General features: G+C 43.8%; 1 protein-coding gene across 50 annotated transcripts in view; it reads right to left on the bottom strand.

The window, feature by feature from the left end:
• Tcf4 (transcription factor 4) overlaps positions 1-12,439 on the bottom strand; it is a 344,539-nt gene that overhangs the window by 20,573 nt on the left and 311,527 nt on the right. For 39 of the 50 annotated variants that reach the window (XM_017317857.2, XM_017317854.2, XM_030250376.1 and 36 more), the window contains 2 exons: positions 12,358-12,434; positions 9,445-9,648 (listed from right to left, as the gene is read on the bottom strand). In XM_017317857.2, coding sequence (XP_017173346.1) covers positions 9,445-9,648; positions 12,358-12,434 — 281 coding nt within the window. The remainder of the gene's footprint in view (positions 1-9,444; positions 9,649-12,357; positions 12,435-12,439) is intronic. The other 11 variants (XM_030250374.1, XM_030250375.1, XM_030250381.1 and 8 more) reach the window with 1 other exon arrangement.

The following is a 12,439-nucleotide window of genomic DNA, read 5'->3' as shown; positions in this document are numbered from 1 at the left end:
AATTGTTATACTGAGCCAACTTCCCAGATTTTCTTCTATTTTTTTTTAAGAGTTTACAATGTTACTCTCAATTCCCCCCAGTTCCTGACTGGATAAAGAGCTGTCAATAACTGCCTGCTCCCAGGGGAAGAGGGGGCTTATTTCCCTTCATCCCCAGAATGGGAAGCTGCCCTGCCCTGATCGCTAGTGCTTCCTGGTGTTTCTGTTTTGCTTTTTTCAAAACTGCTTCAATGCAAACTGTGCCAAGAGGGCTTCATTTCTCCCCTTTCCCTTAGATAGCCTTAAGGAAAAGGAAAGAAGAGAAGAGAAGAGAAGAGAAGAGAAGAGAAGAGAAGAGAAGAGAAGAGAAGAGAAGAGAGAAAAGCCCTACTCAGACCCAGGCAGTTGGGTTATGACTTATGTAAAATAGTAGTTATTTCACTACTGGTATGTTTAAAGAGGAAATTCAAGCATTGAAAGCCCCGGAGGAGCTGTAGAAGCTCAGACCCTTGGATCTGTAGCCCCGGAGAGGAAATGACCATTTTGGATTCCTTCGTACTGAGCTAATTATTCTCCCAAGGGCTAGCTGTGTTCAAGGATACTCTTGTTTCTAACGGTATTGCTAATGTGATTACTAACTTCACCCGGCTGGTGTCCTGGACACAGGAGCAAACTTCGCCACTTTTTCCTCTAAGAGGAAGCCCCCTGCAGCCGATTCCTAAGCCGGCCAGCCCCTGGCAGCTTTCTCACTTGTCCGTGAGCACCTGCTTTTAACAGTGACCTCAGTTCTATATCTCAAGATTCAGACAGTTCTCAAAACAGCTTTTAAAACAAAAACCAGCTGTTTCCCATCTAGTCTGCAGGGGGAAAATTGGGCAGCTTACAGCAACATTACCCAGAGACTACCATTCTCCAATAACTTTCACACACTTGCGGCTCCAAGCAGGGCTGAGCGTGTACAGAAACTGGGGAGGAGGCGTATGTGAAATGAAAATGTGCAAACTCAGTCCTGTGGCTTTTCACAATACATCCAATTAGCCGCTTTCAAGGGCGTGTGGCTATTGTACACCCATGCTTCCCCTTACTAATATCGGACAGATCTTTTGGCTACCCTCAGCTGTACGGTTCTCAGATGATTTATGGATAGAGGGGAAGCCATAATTAGGCACAACTGTGAATTTCAACCAATTAGATCTGACAGAAAATGTAACTTCCCGTCTTTCCATTTTCAGCCCCAACGCTGAAGTTTTCCTAAACCCTCCTTCTTGCCGCCTCGAACCTGTTCACTTTGCTTTTTTGGTTTTGTTTCGTTTGTTTGAAACACATGTTTTTTTAATCGGCTAAAATACTTGATTTGAAAAATTTACGGCCACAATAAAAGTTAAAACTAACACAACAGCCAGGGAATTTGAAGAAATATAAAATGGCCAGGGCCTCAGTTTGGCTTTTAAACAGTGCCAAGCTACACCAGTATTTTCTGTTTTGGTATGAATGACATAACCATATTACTTCATGGACTGCTACTTTAATACCCAAGGGTGGAAAATTCCATGAGTTAATTTAATTTGGGTGTAAAATATATATATATATATATATATACATACACACATGAAAACTCACTCTTCCTGTGGACTCTCCCATGCAATGCTCCAACCGAATGCTGCTGCTCCGTGGGGGAGGGGCTTGGAGCAGCCTGGACTACCAGCTGCAAGGCTGGATCAGCAAGCAATTTCCTTGCTGCTCTTTGAGCACATAAGCACTTTTCTTTTTCTTTAATTCTTTTGAGACCGTGTTTATGCTCTGGTTTCTCTAGCTCGCCTCTCTGGAACTGTTAGAGCCCTGCACGGACTCCTGCCTTTGTTCAGTCCTCTCCTAGGCTGGTAATTTCCCGAGTTACTCTGTAATCCTACCTTGTCCTAAATGGAGGCATGCACTGTACTACAGGTTGGCCAGGACAGGTTTGCCCTGAAATCCTAGACTCTAAAATCCTATTTGCTCCACAGCACATGGCTTCAGGATGCTCAGGAGGTGTGTTGGGTTTGTTTGCTCCAGCAGCGCAGACAGCAGAGGGCTGGGGTGACATCTAAGTAGATGCGGCCTGAATTTGAATAAAGAGGTTATGGGAAATCAAAGAGAATGTACCTAGTGGAACCCCCGGTGGTGTCTGTGGGGCTGGAGTTCTAGTCAGTGCTCTCCAGGTGAAATGGTCTCATGGCGCTGGCTGCACAGAGTCTGACTGTTGCTGAATGAAGGCAGAATACAACTGCGATGTGAGCTTAGGGTCTCTGAAGCTGCGGTTGAACAAAGCCTCCCTAGTTGAGAGAACTTTTTAAAGTTCTTCTTCTTCTCTTTTTGTCTCCTTAAAGTATTCTTTTAAAAAGTATGACAGGAATATCAAAGAAACATCTTTCCATTGAGGCTGCTAATCTACTCTCAGGGATATTTGATAATCAAGGAGATTATCAGAGACAGGGGAATTCTATAGGCAAGCAACTGTCCTGATTTTAACAATAAAACCCCTCAGTAAGAAAGAAATGGCTGAAACCTGACTGAAGATTACACTCCTTGGTGAGATTCTATAGCAGGATGCTTGTGTCAGTGTCTGTGTGCTGTGTAGGATAGCAACAGCCCCACGAACTCAATTTGGTTTAAACAAAAACAAGTTCCTCTAGGCAAACCCCATTTCCTCACTCCCAGTGGATGTCTGCATGCCTGGGCTCTTTCTCCAACAGGGTGGACATTTTATAGCAGAAGCGCCATGGACAGAAGTAGGGAACAGAACTGGCCGTGACTGAAAACTCCAAGAGCCAGGACCGGTGTGAAGAGAATGAACGTTGTCTCGAGCCTTGGGGCTTTTTGGTCCATGCTCTTCCCTGGCCAGCATTTTTATTGGTGGCTTTGATGTGGACTTTAAAGGCGCACGCCACATCTGTCAGGGATAGAGCTGGCAGAGAATAGAACAGAATGAGGGCGTGAAGTGGCCCTATAGACTGGAGGCGGATGGAAGGGGGAAGTGTGAGATTCAAAAGGGTTCTGGACACACACAACACTAAGTCCATCGGGGCAGAGTCAGCCCGGATGCCTAGTCATGAGTTATAGAGTACAGGTTCAAGGCGTGTCAACAAGACTGTGAAGGCATCAGGACTAGCAAATAAGATGTTTGCTTGACAGAATGAGCAGAATGCAGGAGCGCGTGAATTAGTAAGTCCACCCTAAAAACCCCTTGAGTATCATGTTCATCTTGAGATTCCATTTGCTAAAAGTTCCTTACAGTGGGAAAGTGGAATCTTTGACCAAGCTAGAGAGCAGACAGCACGAACCAATGGGGCCTTAGAGGGGGGCCCAGGAGTCTCAGTTGTAGGTTAATATTTGAAGAAATGGATGCTGACTTTAAGGAACAGAAAACCGTGAATAGTCTCTCTACAAAGACAAGACCTGTGTGTGGATATTGGATTGAGGTAAAATTTGCCACTTGACAAGGGAAACGGGCTTTATGAGGTGTGTGTGTGTGTGGGGGGGATGCTGACCAACATAATTTGTATGGAGATGAGAGTTGAGATGATCTTTAAATTTAAAGTCCCTGGGTTTCTGTATAATGACTGCACGTACATGGAGCATGTACCCAAGCACAGGTAGAACTTTATGGACTTACGATCTGTAAAGACTGGAGGGGCCAATGCCTCTGCTCGCCATCTGTCAGGCAAAGTTCCTGTTTTCTGTGTCTGCCAAGATGACCTTTAAGGCAATACTATCGAGGCAGCAAAGGGATAGCACCCAGTGGGTACTCTGGGTTATATAGCTCAGTATGAGTGGCAGAGATAAATTGCTGCTCACAAATGAGAGTCCAGGGACAACTGAAGAGTGTGCTTGAGTTCATTACCCAAGAATAAGGAATAGAGGGGTCATAAGACCATTCGTTGAGTTAAAACTGTTGGGGTACTAGGTAAGAGGGGACACGTACTGCGTAGGATATGGTGGGAAGAATTTAGGGACCAGGGCTATAGGTCACTGGGAGAATACCTGTCAAGCATGTACAAGGCCCTGACTCCAATCTCCAGCATTGTTATTTTTAAAATGCTGATACAGTTGCTGGCCCGTCTGCTGTTTAAAAGCCTAGCTCAACAATTAACTGGCCAAGCAAGCAAGGTCGGATCACTTCCCCTTTCTGAGACTCAGTCTTCAGTGGCAAAACAATGGCAACAGGCTGACTTGTAAGCCATTTTCAGAACCTAAATTCAATAATCCAAACTCAACTATGCAAGCAGAAGAAAACTGTCTGTCCATGAAGTCTCACATTCTCTAAGTTCCTTCATGCTCCACACCAGCTAAAGAAAGAGTATTGCTCCCTTGATATGAGTTCATTGAATGAATTTTTAAGCCCAAAATAAAACTCTCTGGAAAGAAGGAAGTGGAGCTAAGAGGTACATGCATCAGTGGGCTCTAAAGTGTGTTCCACAGTCCCCACTTCGCTGAAGGGATGCAGCGGAGGGCAAGTATGGGAGACAAGTGACACAGGACTCCTCCATCTCTTAATGAGCCGCAGTTCTTAGGAGATTACTAAGGTTAGGGCCTGTGGTATAAGCTTGTAAGCCCAGCGAAGGGGGTGGGGGTGGCGGATGAGAAAGGAAGATTGAGAGTTCAAAGCCACGCCTCCTTGAGCTAATAAGTTTAAGGCAAACCTGAATATAATAGAGAAACCCTACTTCTAATTTTAAAAAAGAAAAAAGGAAATGAGGGCCAGAGTCATAGCTCGGTGGTAGTGCACCTAGACAAAGCCCTGGGTTTTGTACACACACACACACACACACACACACACACACACACACACACACACACACAGCACTTCTCCTAAATCAGCTAATCATGACGCTGTCCCTTCTAGATAAGAGAGTCCCTGTTTTCTTATAGGGTCTGGTGGACAAGCATACAGCAATTTGTTTAAAGATAGTGATTCTTTCCAACTGGTTTGTGAGCCCCCCCCCCCCCGAGACCAGAGACCATAACTGAGCATAGGCCTGACACTAGCGACCACAGCCAAATGGTCGTGAGATGAACAAGCAGAATTCACTCAAAAGAGGAACTGAGAACAGAGTCATTACACATGGATAATACACACAGCATCGCCGAGCATCTACAGGTAACCTCCCGGGGCACACACAGGGCCACATGAAGACATGCTTGGTGTCGGTTTTGTTCCATTAGGAGACAATGTGAGGTCATCTGCAAGGCTTCTCTCAGGCCTCCTCTGTGAGTATGAATATCCAGAGAATATGGAAGAGAACTGGCTTTGGAAGACTGTTTCTAAAGCGGTTTGCAGGAGAGCAGATTTAAATGCCAAGATTAACAGTGAGATGTGAGTGTGTGTGGATGTGCTTAAGGTTTCCTAACGAGGTAAGAGACAGACCCAAGTGTTTCCTTCTCCTCTCCATGGAGTTTTGACTCTGCCAGGGAAGGAGGCTGTTATGGTAAGAAACATTACTTGATGGCTTGAAACTCTATCCTCAGGGATCCAAGGGGGAAGAGTTTACAACTCTTGGCCACTCGGCATGTACACGGTGACTCAGGAAGACACTTTGAGAAGGATGTTTTGCCCTGAGCATGTTATACGTGCACCCTGCACACTGGAGAGAAGAAAGTTGCCCTGGCAAACCAGACCATAAAATATACAGAACCTTCTTCTACCAACCAACATTTATCAAGATACAAAAAAAAAAAATCACAAACTCTGCACCAAAAATGAGTTCTTTAAAGGTGTGTTTATAATGTCCAGGAAGGAGGTATGTCTGTCAAACAGAACTCGGAGTAAGGTCTCCAGACTTAAATGTGGCCATGGTCTTGACTTGTTTGAATTCATGAGGCTCATATCCCAACACCCAACATAGCACCTGACACTGGACTGTTACGAATGCCACCAGAGATGCTACCAGAGGGGACCAGCTAGTCTTTTCCCCGGGAGGGAGAGCACTAGAAAATGTGGCACTCAAGGACCACACAGCAGCCAGGCAGAGCGCAGTGGCACCTAGAAAAGATGCACAGCGGTGTGAAGCTGGGTAAGATAACTATGTGCAAGTGTCATGACTCGTTGTGCTATGTGATGGAGGTGCACGGGGTACAGAAAATGGCTGCTATAAACAGAAGCAGCAACGGATGGCTTCCTGGAAGAGGAAGGGTTTGTCAGAACTTAGACAATGGGTGAGAAGAGAGAAGTGGACAGGGCGGATGAACCTGGGACATGTGCAAACGAAGTACTTAATGGGGCCCCAGTTCTGGTAATGTGCATACACTGGTCTGGCTGGAAAACCTTTGCATAATGGAATGGCTCTTATAAGGCTTTTGGTAAATCATCAAGGCCCTTGACGGATGAGCTAAGGAGCTGATGCTATTCTTACAGCAGTGGAAATGCCTACAAGTTTCTGAGACAGGAAAAGCAGTCCAGCAATGCTATCTAGAAAGCCCCGAGTATCTGCCATTCACTCCAGTTGTATAAGCCATGTCAAAGTGCGGGGTGGAGGGGTGGGGAGGGAATCCCTTTCATCGTATGAATAATTAGTAAATTACACAAGACCAAAAGAAGACATTTTGAGACTCAAAGCTAAGTGCAATATGTGAGCGATTAAAGGAGATAACACACTAGCTGAGGCAGGACCACAGTGTTCCCCATCAGTTAAGCTGCTGGGGAAAGGAAGGCTTCCAACATCTTCCAGTGTCCCAGGCCATTTTGTTTTGATATTCGGGAGGCAGGGAGGGAAGGAAAAAGGTGAAGGTCAAGACCAGTTGGAACTGTCTATTCTTTAATCAGGAGGAGTGGGGAGGCAGAGTTAGAAGGGAGATTTACTCAAAACAAAACCAGCCTTGGGATGAGTCTCAAGTTTCTGTACCTCTGTCCCACTCCAGAACAACAAAGGAAGGCGTGGAGCTGAGAGGCCAGCCTCTTTCCAACCCTTCCTGCCCTGCTTCCTGTACAAACCTCCCATCGCTACTTTATTTCCTGCAGCTGGCTAAGGTTTGAACGCCTGTTTCATGTATTAAAATCCAAATGTGGAAAACATTATCAGCATCCTCCTTGAATTTTTGTTGTTGTTGTTAGGGGTAGAGGGGATTTTTCTTTCCTTTTTTCTTCTTTTGCTTCCTTTCAAAACTTTTTTTTTGTTTTTTGTTTTTTTTTGTTATTGTGGAATGTGTCAAATGGTCAAAGGCTAACCTCACACTGACTAAATTCAAAAAAAAAATATTTCCTTTGTTCTTAGGTTTTAGTTTGAGAATTCATACGGGTCTCTGTTGAGAAAAAGATTTGCCAGTCTGCTCTTCATGCACGTGAGGAGTTCCGGGTTTTTAGGGACGCACTGCCTGGTTTCTAGAAAGCAAAGAAGGTGACAAGTCCTCTATTGGACTCAACAGGCACATCTCTGGAACTACGCCAGGATCTAGCTGGCTCCACAGGAGGAATCCTTGGAGTGAGAGGTAACTTTTGTTAAATCAGTAGAACTCTCAACTTTATGTCTTCTTTTTTAGTACCCCAGCAACCATATCTAAGAGGTGTCTGTGTAATATTGGCCAATCATTTGTCTTTTTAAAGTTGTTGGCCAATCATTTGTCTTTTTAAAGGTGCTCACTTCTATTCTCTCTCTTTACTTTCCATTGGGGTCAGTTCAACTTCCCCTCTCCAAAAATAATTCTAGTGTTTTTTGTCTTTCTCCCACCCCTTTTTCCTCCTGTCCTATCTCAGAATCAAAGGTCAAATAATTCCAAAAAAGCAACAATGTACAGTTTAATACATTAAAGAAATGCTTAGACTCCATCTGGTATTTAAGAATAAACTACATATTTATGGAAAAGACAGTTTTTACATCAATGTCTTGGGTGCATGCCGCATCCAGCTAACTTATGCAAAGTAACCACAGCTACAGAAATTAGTCTATTTTTCTCTTGATTGAGAGCAGATATACATAACTGGTTATAAGGCGCATATCTGGATTTTAATAAAGCCAGATTTCTTAATTAAAAGCAGTGTTGTTTAAACACTGCAGTCAGGGGGAAAAAGAAAGCTGTACAAATGAAAACCTCATATTAAATGCATCCCTAGTGTTTAACACATTACCTGAGGCCAGGCTAAATTAAAATCTAGACTTGCCTTTGTAAACTCTTTAGCAACTGCCAATGAACATGCAAACAATTTTTACTCAGTGATGGATTTTTAGGGTAGAGGTCAAGATAAAGAAAAAAGTAGGGAAAAAAGGTTTAGCATTGGCATTCAAAAATATCTTTCCACATTTTAGAAGTGAGTTCACTGCTTCTATTTATAAACTCACATTTTTTTTTCCCTAATCGGTTGCAGGTTTCAGTAATATACTGTGCAGGGTGGCGCTCTGCATCTTGGTCTTTCAATTAAGAGAAATTGAAGAAGGACCAAAAAGCCACGCGAGGTTTCGCAGTTATTTTGCACTTCCTTTTGGAAGCATCTCCAAGTGAGAAAAGTTGCATCACAGGATGGAGAGTGGTCCTCACCTAAGCAGTTTGGAAACCAGACATGGGGCAAGCAGCGCAACAGGATGATTACCAGCAGGTATGGGTAAGGGGCAGAACTACTCAAAATTCAGCAATAAAGTGAAACTTACACCATTTATGAGCTAATTGTTATCACTTAACATTTTTCTAATAAACTGTCTCTGACCCCTCCCCCCCAAAAAAGGCAAATACACGACTGATTTCTAGCCTCTAACCCTGAGACTGAAAGGCATCATTTTAGTTTCTTAAAGACAAACCAAACCACCCTCATCTTTAGAATGGCAATGATGTAACGTGAACTTGACTTGTGGTCTTGGATCAAAGTTATCAAGATGAATAACTGAACGTATGAGCGGTGATCTAGCAACTTACTAATACCTATGTGGAATGGAAACACATGCTCATATAAATACGTATGCATGAGTACTCATAGGAGTGTTTGTTTGCAAGTGTCAAAGAGGGAAGGCAGCTATAGGATCTGCCAGCTGGTAAGTGGGCAATGTAATGTGCTCTGTAGAACGGCAAGAACAACAAATAAAACCATAGTATGTGGTAAAACACAGAGAAACCTTAAAAAAAGATGAAGTGAAAGGAGCTAATAATAATAATAATAAAAAGCCAATGGATTGTTTAATTCCATTTAAACGAAATGCCCAGAATCTACAGGGACAGGAAGTAACTTGGTGATTGCCAGGAGTTGAAGGGTGGGTACACAGGAAGGGTAGGAAGGGTTGGTTGGTTGGCCACTCAACCAACTGTGTGATGGTTGAGTGGCTTTCTCTCTTTGTACATGAGGCGAAACTATTCTAGAGTTAGACTGTCGTGATGGTCACGCAATCCTGTGAACAACCTAAAACACGCTGAGCTGTTCACTATCCATATTGTGAACAATAATATCCCTCATGAAGTGATTCTTACAAAAGCGGCCATTTTAATTCTACATGAACAGAGCCCACTTACCATGAGCGAGTGTCTGTTGGCTGAGAGAAGACTAGTTCCGTACCCTGAGCCCAGGCTACCCATCGCTCCGTTGTGGGAGGGTCCCATGATCCCATGCATGTCCCCATGGCCACCAGGCACAGCTGTGGACGGGCCCACTGCGTGGTTCCGGAGAACATGAATCGCATCGTCCAGTCTTTCCAAACGGTCTTCGATTCGGCTTTGCTGTGGGTTTGTAAGTGAGGTGAAATCGGATTTAGTTGGAAATGCATGCATGCACAGGTTGCACAAAGCAGAATCCTGGGCTGCTACAGACGGGGCTGGGTTACGGAATATATGTTTCCAATAAAGTTTGTTTCCTTAGAACAATAATAAAAATAAATAATGTCCTTCCTAGAAAACTGGTGGAAAATGTTAATGTTAAAGTTACAGTGTTATTTTTCATGAACAAAGTAAATTCAATAATTCTTTGAGGACATTATTATATACATATGCTACACTGGACTCCATTAGCTTGAAAGAGAACTGAGATTTATGTTAACAGAGGAAAACATGCATTGAATTTGAGGAACACTTTGGCAAGCACTGGCTGAAGGGCTAAAATATTAGTACTGGAAAGATGATCTATTTTTGGTTTTTGAATTAAATGTTTCTTCAAGTCAGAGACAGGTAAAAGTTTAGGCAACTTTAAGCCCCCTTCTCCCTCCCCCACTTTAAAAAAATCTGTTATCAATATTAACCTGCATTATGCATGTAGGGAAGGGGCTCAGAAATTGTTACAGCAAAAATATCTTTAAAAATTCTGTCACCCAAAGTGCTACGAAAGCACAGGACTAAAGAATAACAAAGATTTTGCTTGATCATCTACCCAGGACCCACAGCTGATTTCAAAGACCATATAGCAAAGTCCATACCTACGGCAGCAGAGAACTCACTACCTTATGCAATTAAAAGCCAATAAGCCTACCCCCATTTTAGACATTAGGAGCCTAGTTTTCTTCAACTCTCTAAGGCTTATGCTATAGCTAACAGTGAAGAAAAAGTACACAGTTTTGTCTTCATTTTTTAAATTACTATGTGATTAATATACATCAATTACTGCTTGCCATTGTATACATTAAAATACACCATCTCATCAATGCATATTAAACATGTATTCATAGACAGGACAGGGGTGCTCTTTCCATATAGACATGAAAAATGAAGCTCAAAAATTAAGTTGATTAATTACTCTGTGTCTTATTGCCAAAAGTAGTTGTCAGTGTTGGAATCTATCTTTTCTTTTCTTTTCCTTTTCCCCTCCCTCCCTCCCTCCCTCCCTCCCTCCCTCCCTCCCTCCCTCCCTATCTCCCTCCCTCTCTATCCCCCTCCCTCCCTCCCTCCTTCCCTCCCTCCCTCTTTATCTCCCTTCCTTCTTCTTCCTTCTTTCCTTTCTCCCTCCCTCCCTCCCTTCCTTCATCATCCCTCTAGTGCTGTTTTCTACTAGAACTGTCTTGGTTCTCTTTGGTTTCCAGGGCACTATGCAAACAGATGTATCAGCTCTACTGCATGAGAAAAGCAATTTCTAATTATTCTGTACTGACAGGAGGAATGTGTGTCTAATAGAGTTAGTCTACGGTACAGAACATTTTGATTTGGTGGGCTTGCAAGTTGTATGGTGTTCCCTAGCCTGCTAGCTCTGCTACTTACTTGACCAAAGGAATATTACTAATTTTCTCTGAATCTACCATTTTTAATCCGTAAAAGATAGGATGGTGGTAAATGGTTGGGTCAATGTGAGCATAGAAGGAAATCTAGGTGCCTGTCATACTTCCTGGCTAACAGTTCCCTGCTGGAGGGAAAGATCTCGACTTAGAATCCCTGGGAGTATTCAGAACGTATGAGGAATCCAAGCTGTGGTCCACAGCTATGTACCAACCTCTCCAGTTCTACAGCTGAATATAGCCTGCTTTTGAGGGCTAGGCTATGGAGACCACCCTGCAGAGGGTAAATACTTAGAACAACTGAGCTATCGGGATGGAGTCTGTCAATGAAAAAGCTGGGCTGTTGTCTTTATTGGCTAAAATGCACAGCTAGGTGATTCATCCGGCTCATAAAGGAAGAACACGAGGAAGGAAGACTCTGCATTTTCATCTGCAAATCTCCCTTTCAAAAGTAGGCTGAGAAGGAAGACAGTAGCCCCTAAATCATAGACAGGCTCGCATGGGTGGAGACAGGGAAAGGCTTGCTTCTTCCGTGTTTCTTCTCAAAATATGCAAGAAGAGCAGAAAACTCAATCCCGAGGCAGAATTGGGCTCCCCACCACTTTTGACTCATGGGTACACACCAAACCTGCACTGTGCAGGGAAGTGTCTTGCGTAATTCCAGCTCCACCCACCCTAAGCTGGGGCAGATAAAAGTGCCAGACTTTGAATCATCCTGTGAGTATTTATAATATGAACTAGGCCCATGGAACTGTTCAGCTATTTCCCGGGGAAGAGTGGTCACTTCCTCACAAGTCAAATGGCTGGATTCCTTTCTACAAGAACCACAGCAGAAGGGGACAGTAGGCCTCTTGCTTGAGGTTAGGAGGAAATGGCCTACTGTTTGCCTTGCAGGCAGGGAGGAGGAAGATAGCTTCATCAAGTGTCCCAGTCCTTACATTTATGTACTTACTGCTCTGGATTGTTTCCCAAAGAAGGAGAGCACTATACTAAGCTCCTGGGATGACTCTTGATCTCCTATCCGGTCCTAGGTATTTGGAGCCCTGGGCTTTCATTCTCGATGCATCTAGGTCACCATCTCCAAACAGAGATAGGCATCCTAATGATGCCGGCTCCCAGAAGCTGGTGGTCCTAATGTCGACTTCAAGTATCGATCATTGAAAATATGCACCGCAGAGTGACAGAAGAAAGGAAAACCTGGTCAGAGTGTCAGACCCAGGGGGCGACATACCAGTGAGTGCAAGGGTCCTTCATAATTGGGAGATGACGAGGCCTGTCCTCCATTTCTAGACCAAACAGCTGTGCCTGCTGAC

The sequence above is a fragment of the Mus musculus genome, chromosome 18 (assembly GCF_000001635.26).
Source record: "Mus musculus strain C57BL/6J chromosome 18, GRCm38.p6 C57BL/6J".
NCBI lineage: Eukaryota > Metazoa > Chordata > Mammalia > Rodentia > Muridae > Mus > Mus musculus.
Note: the sequence above shows the minus strand (reverse complement) of the source record. Positions and strands in the feature narration are given on the sequence as shown.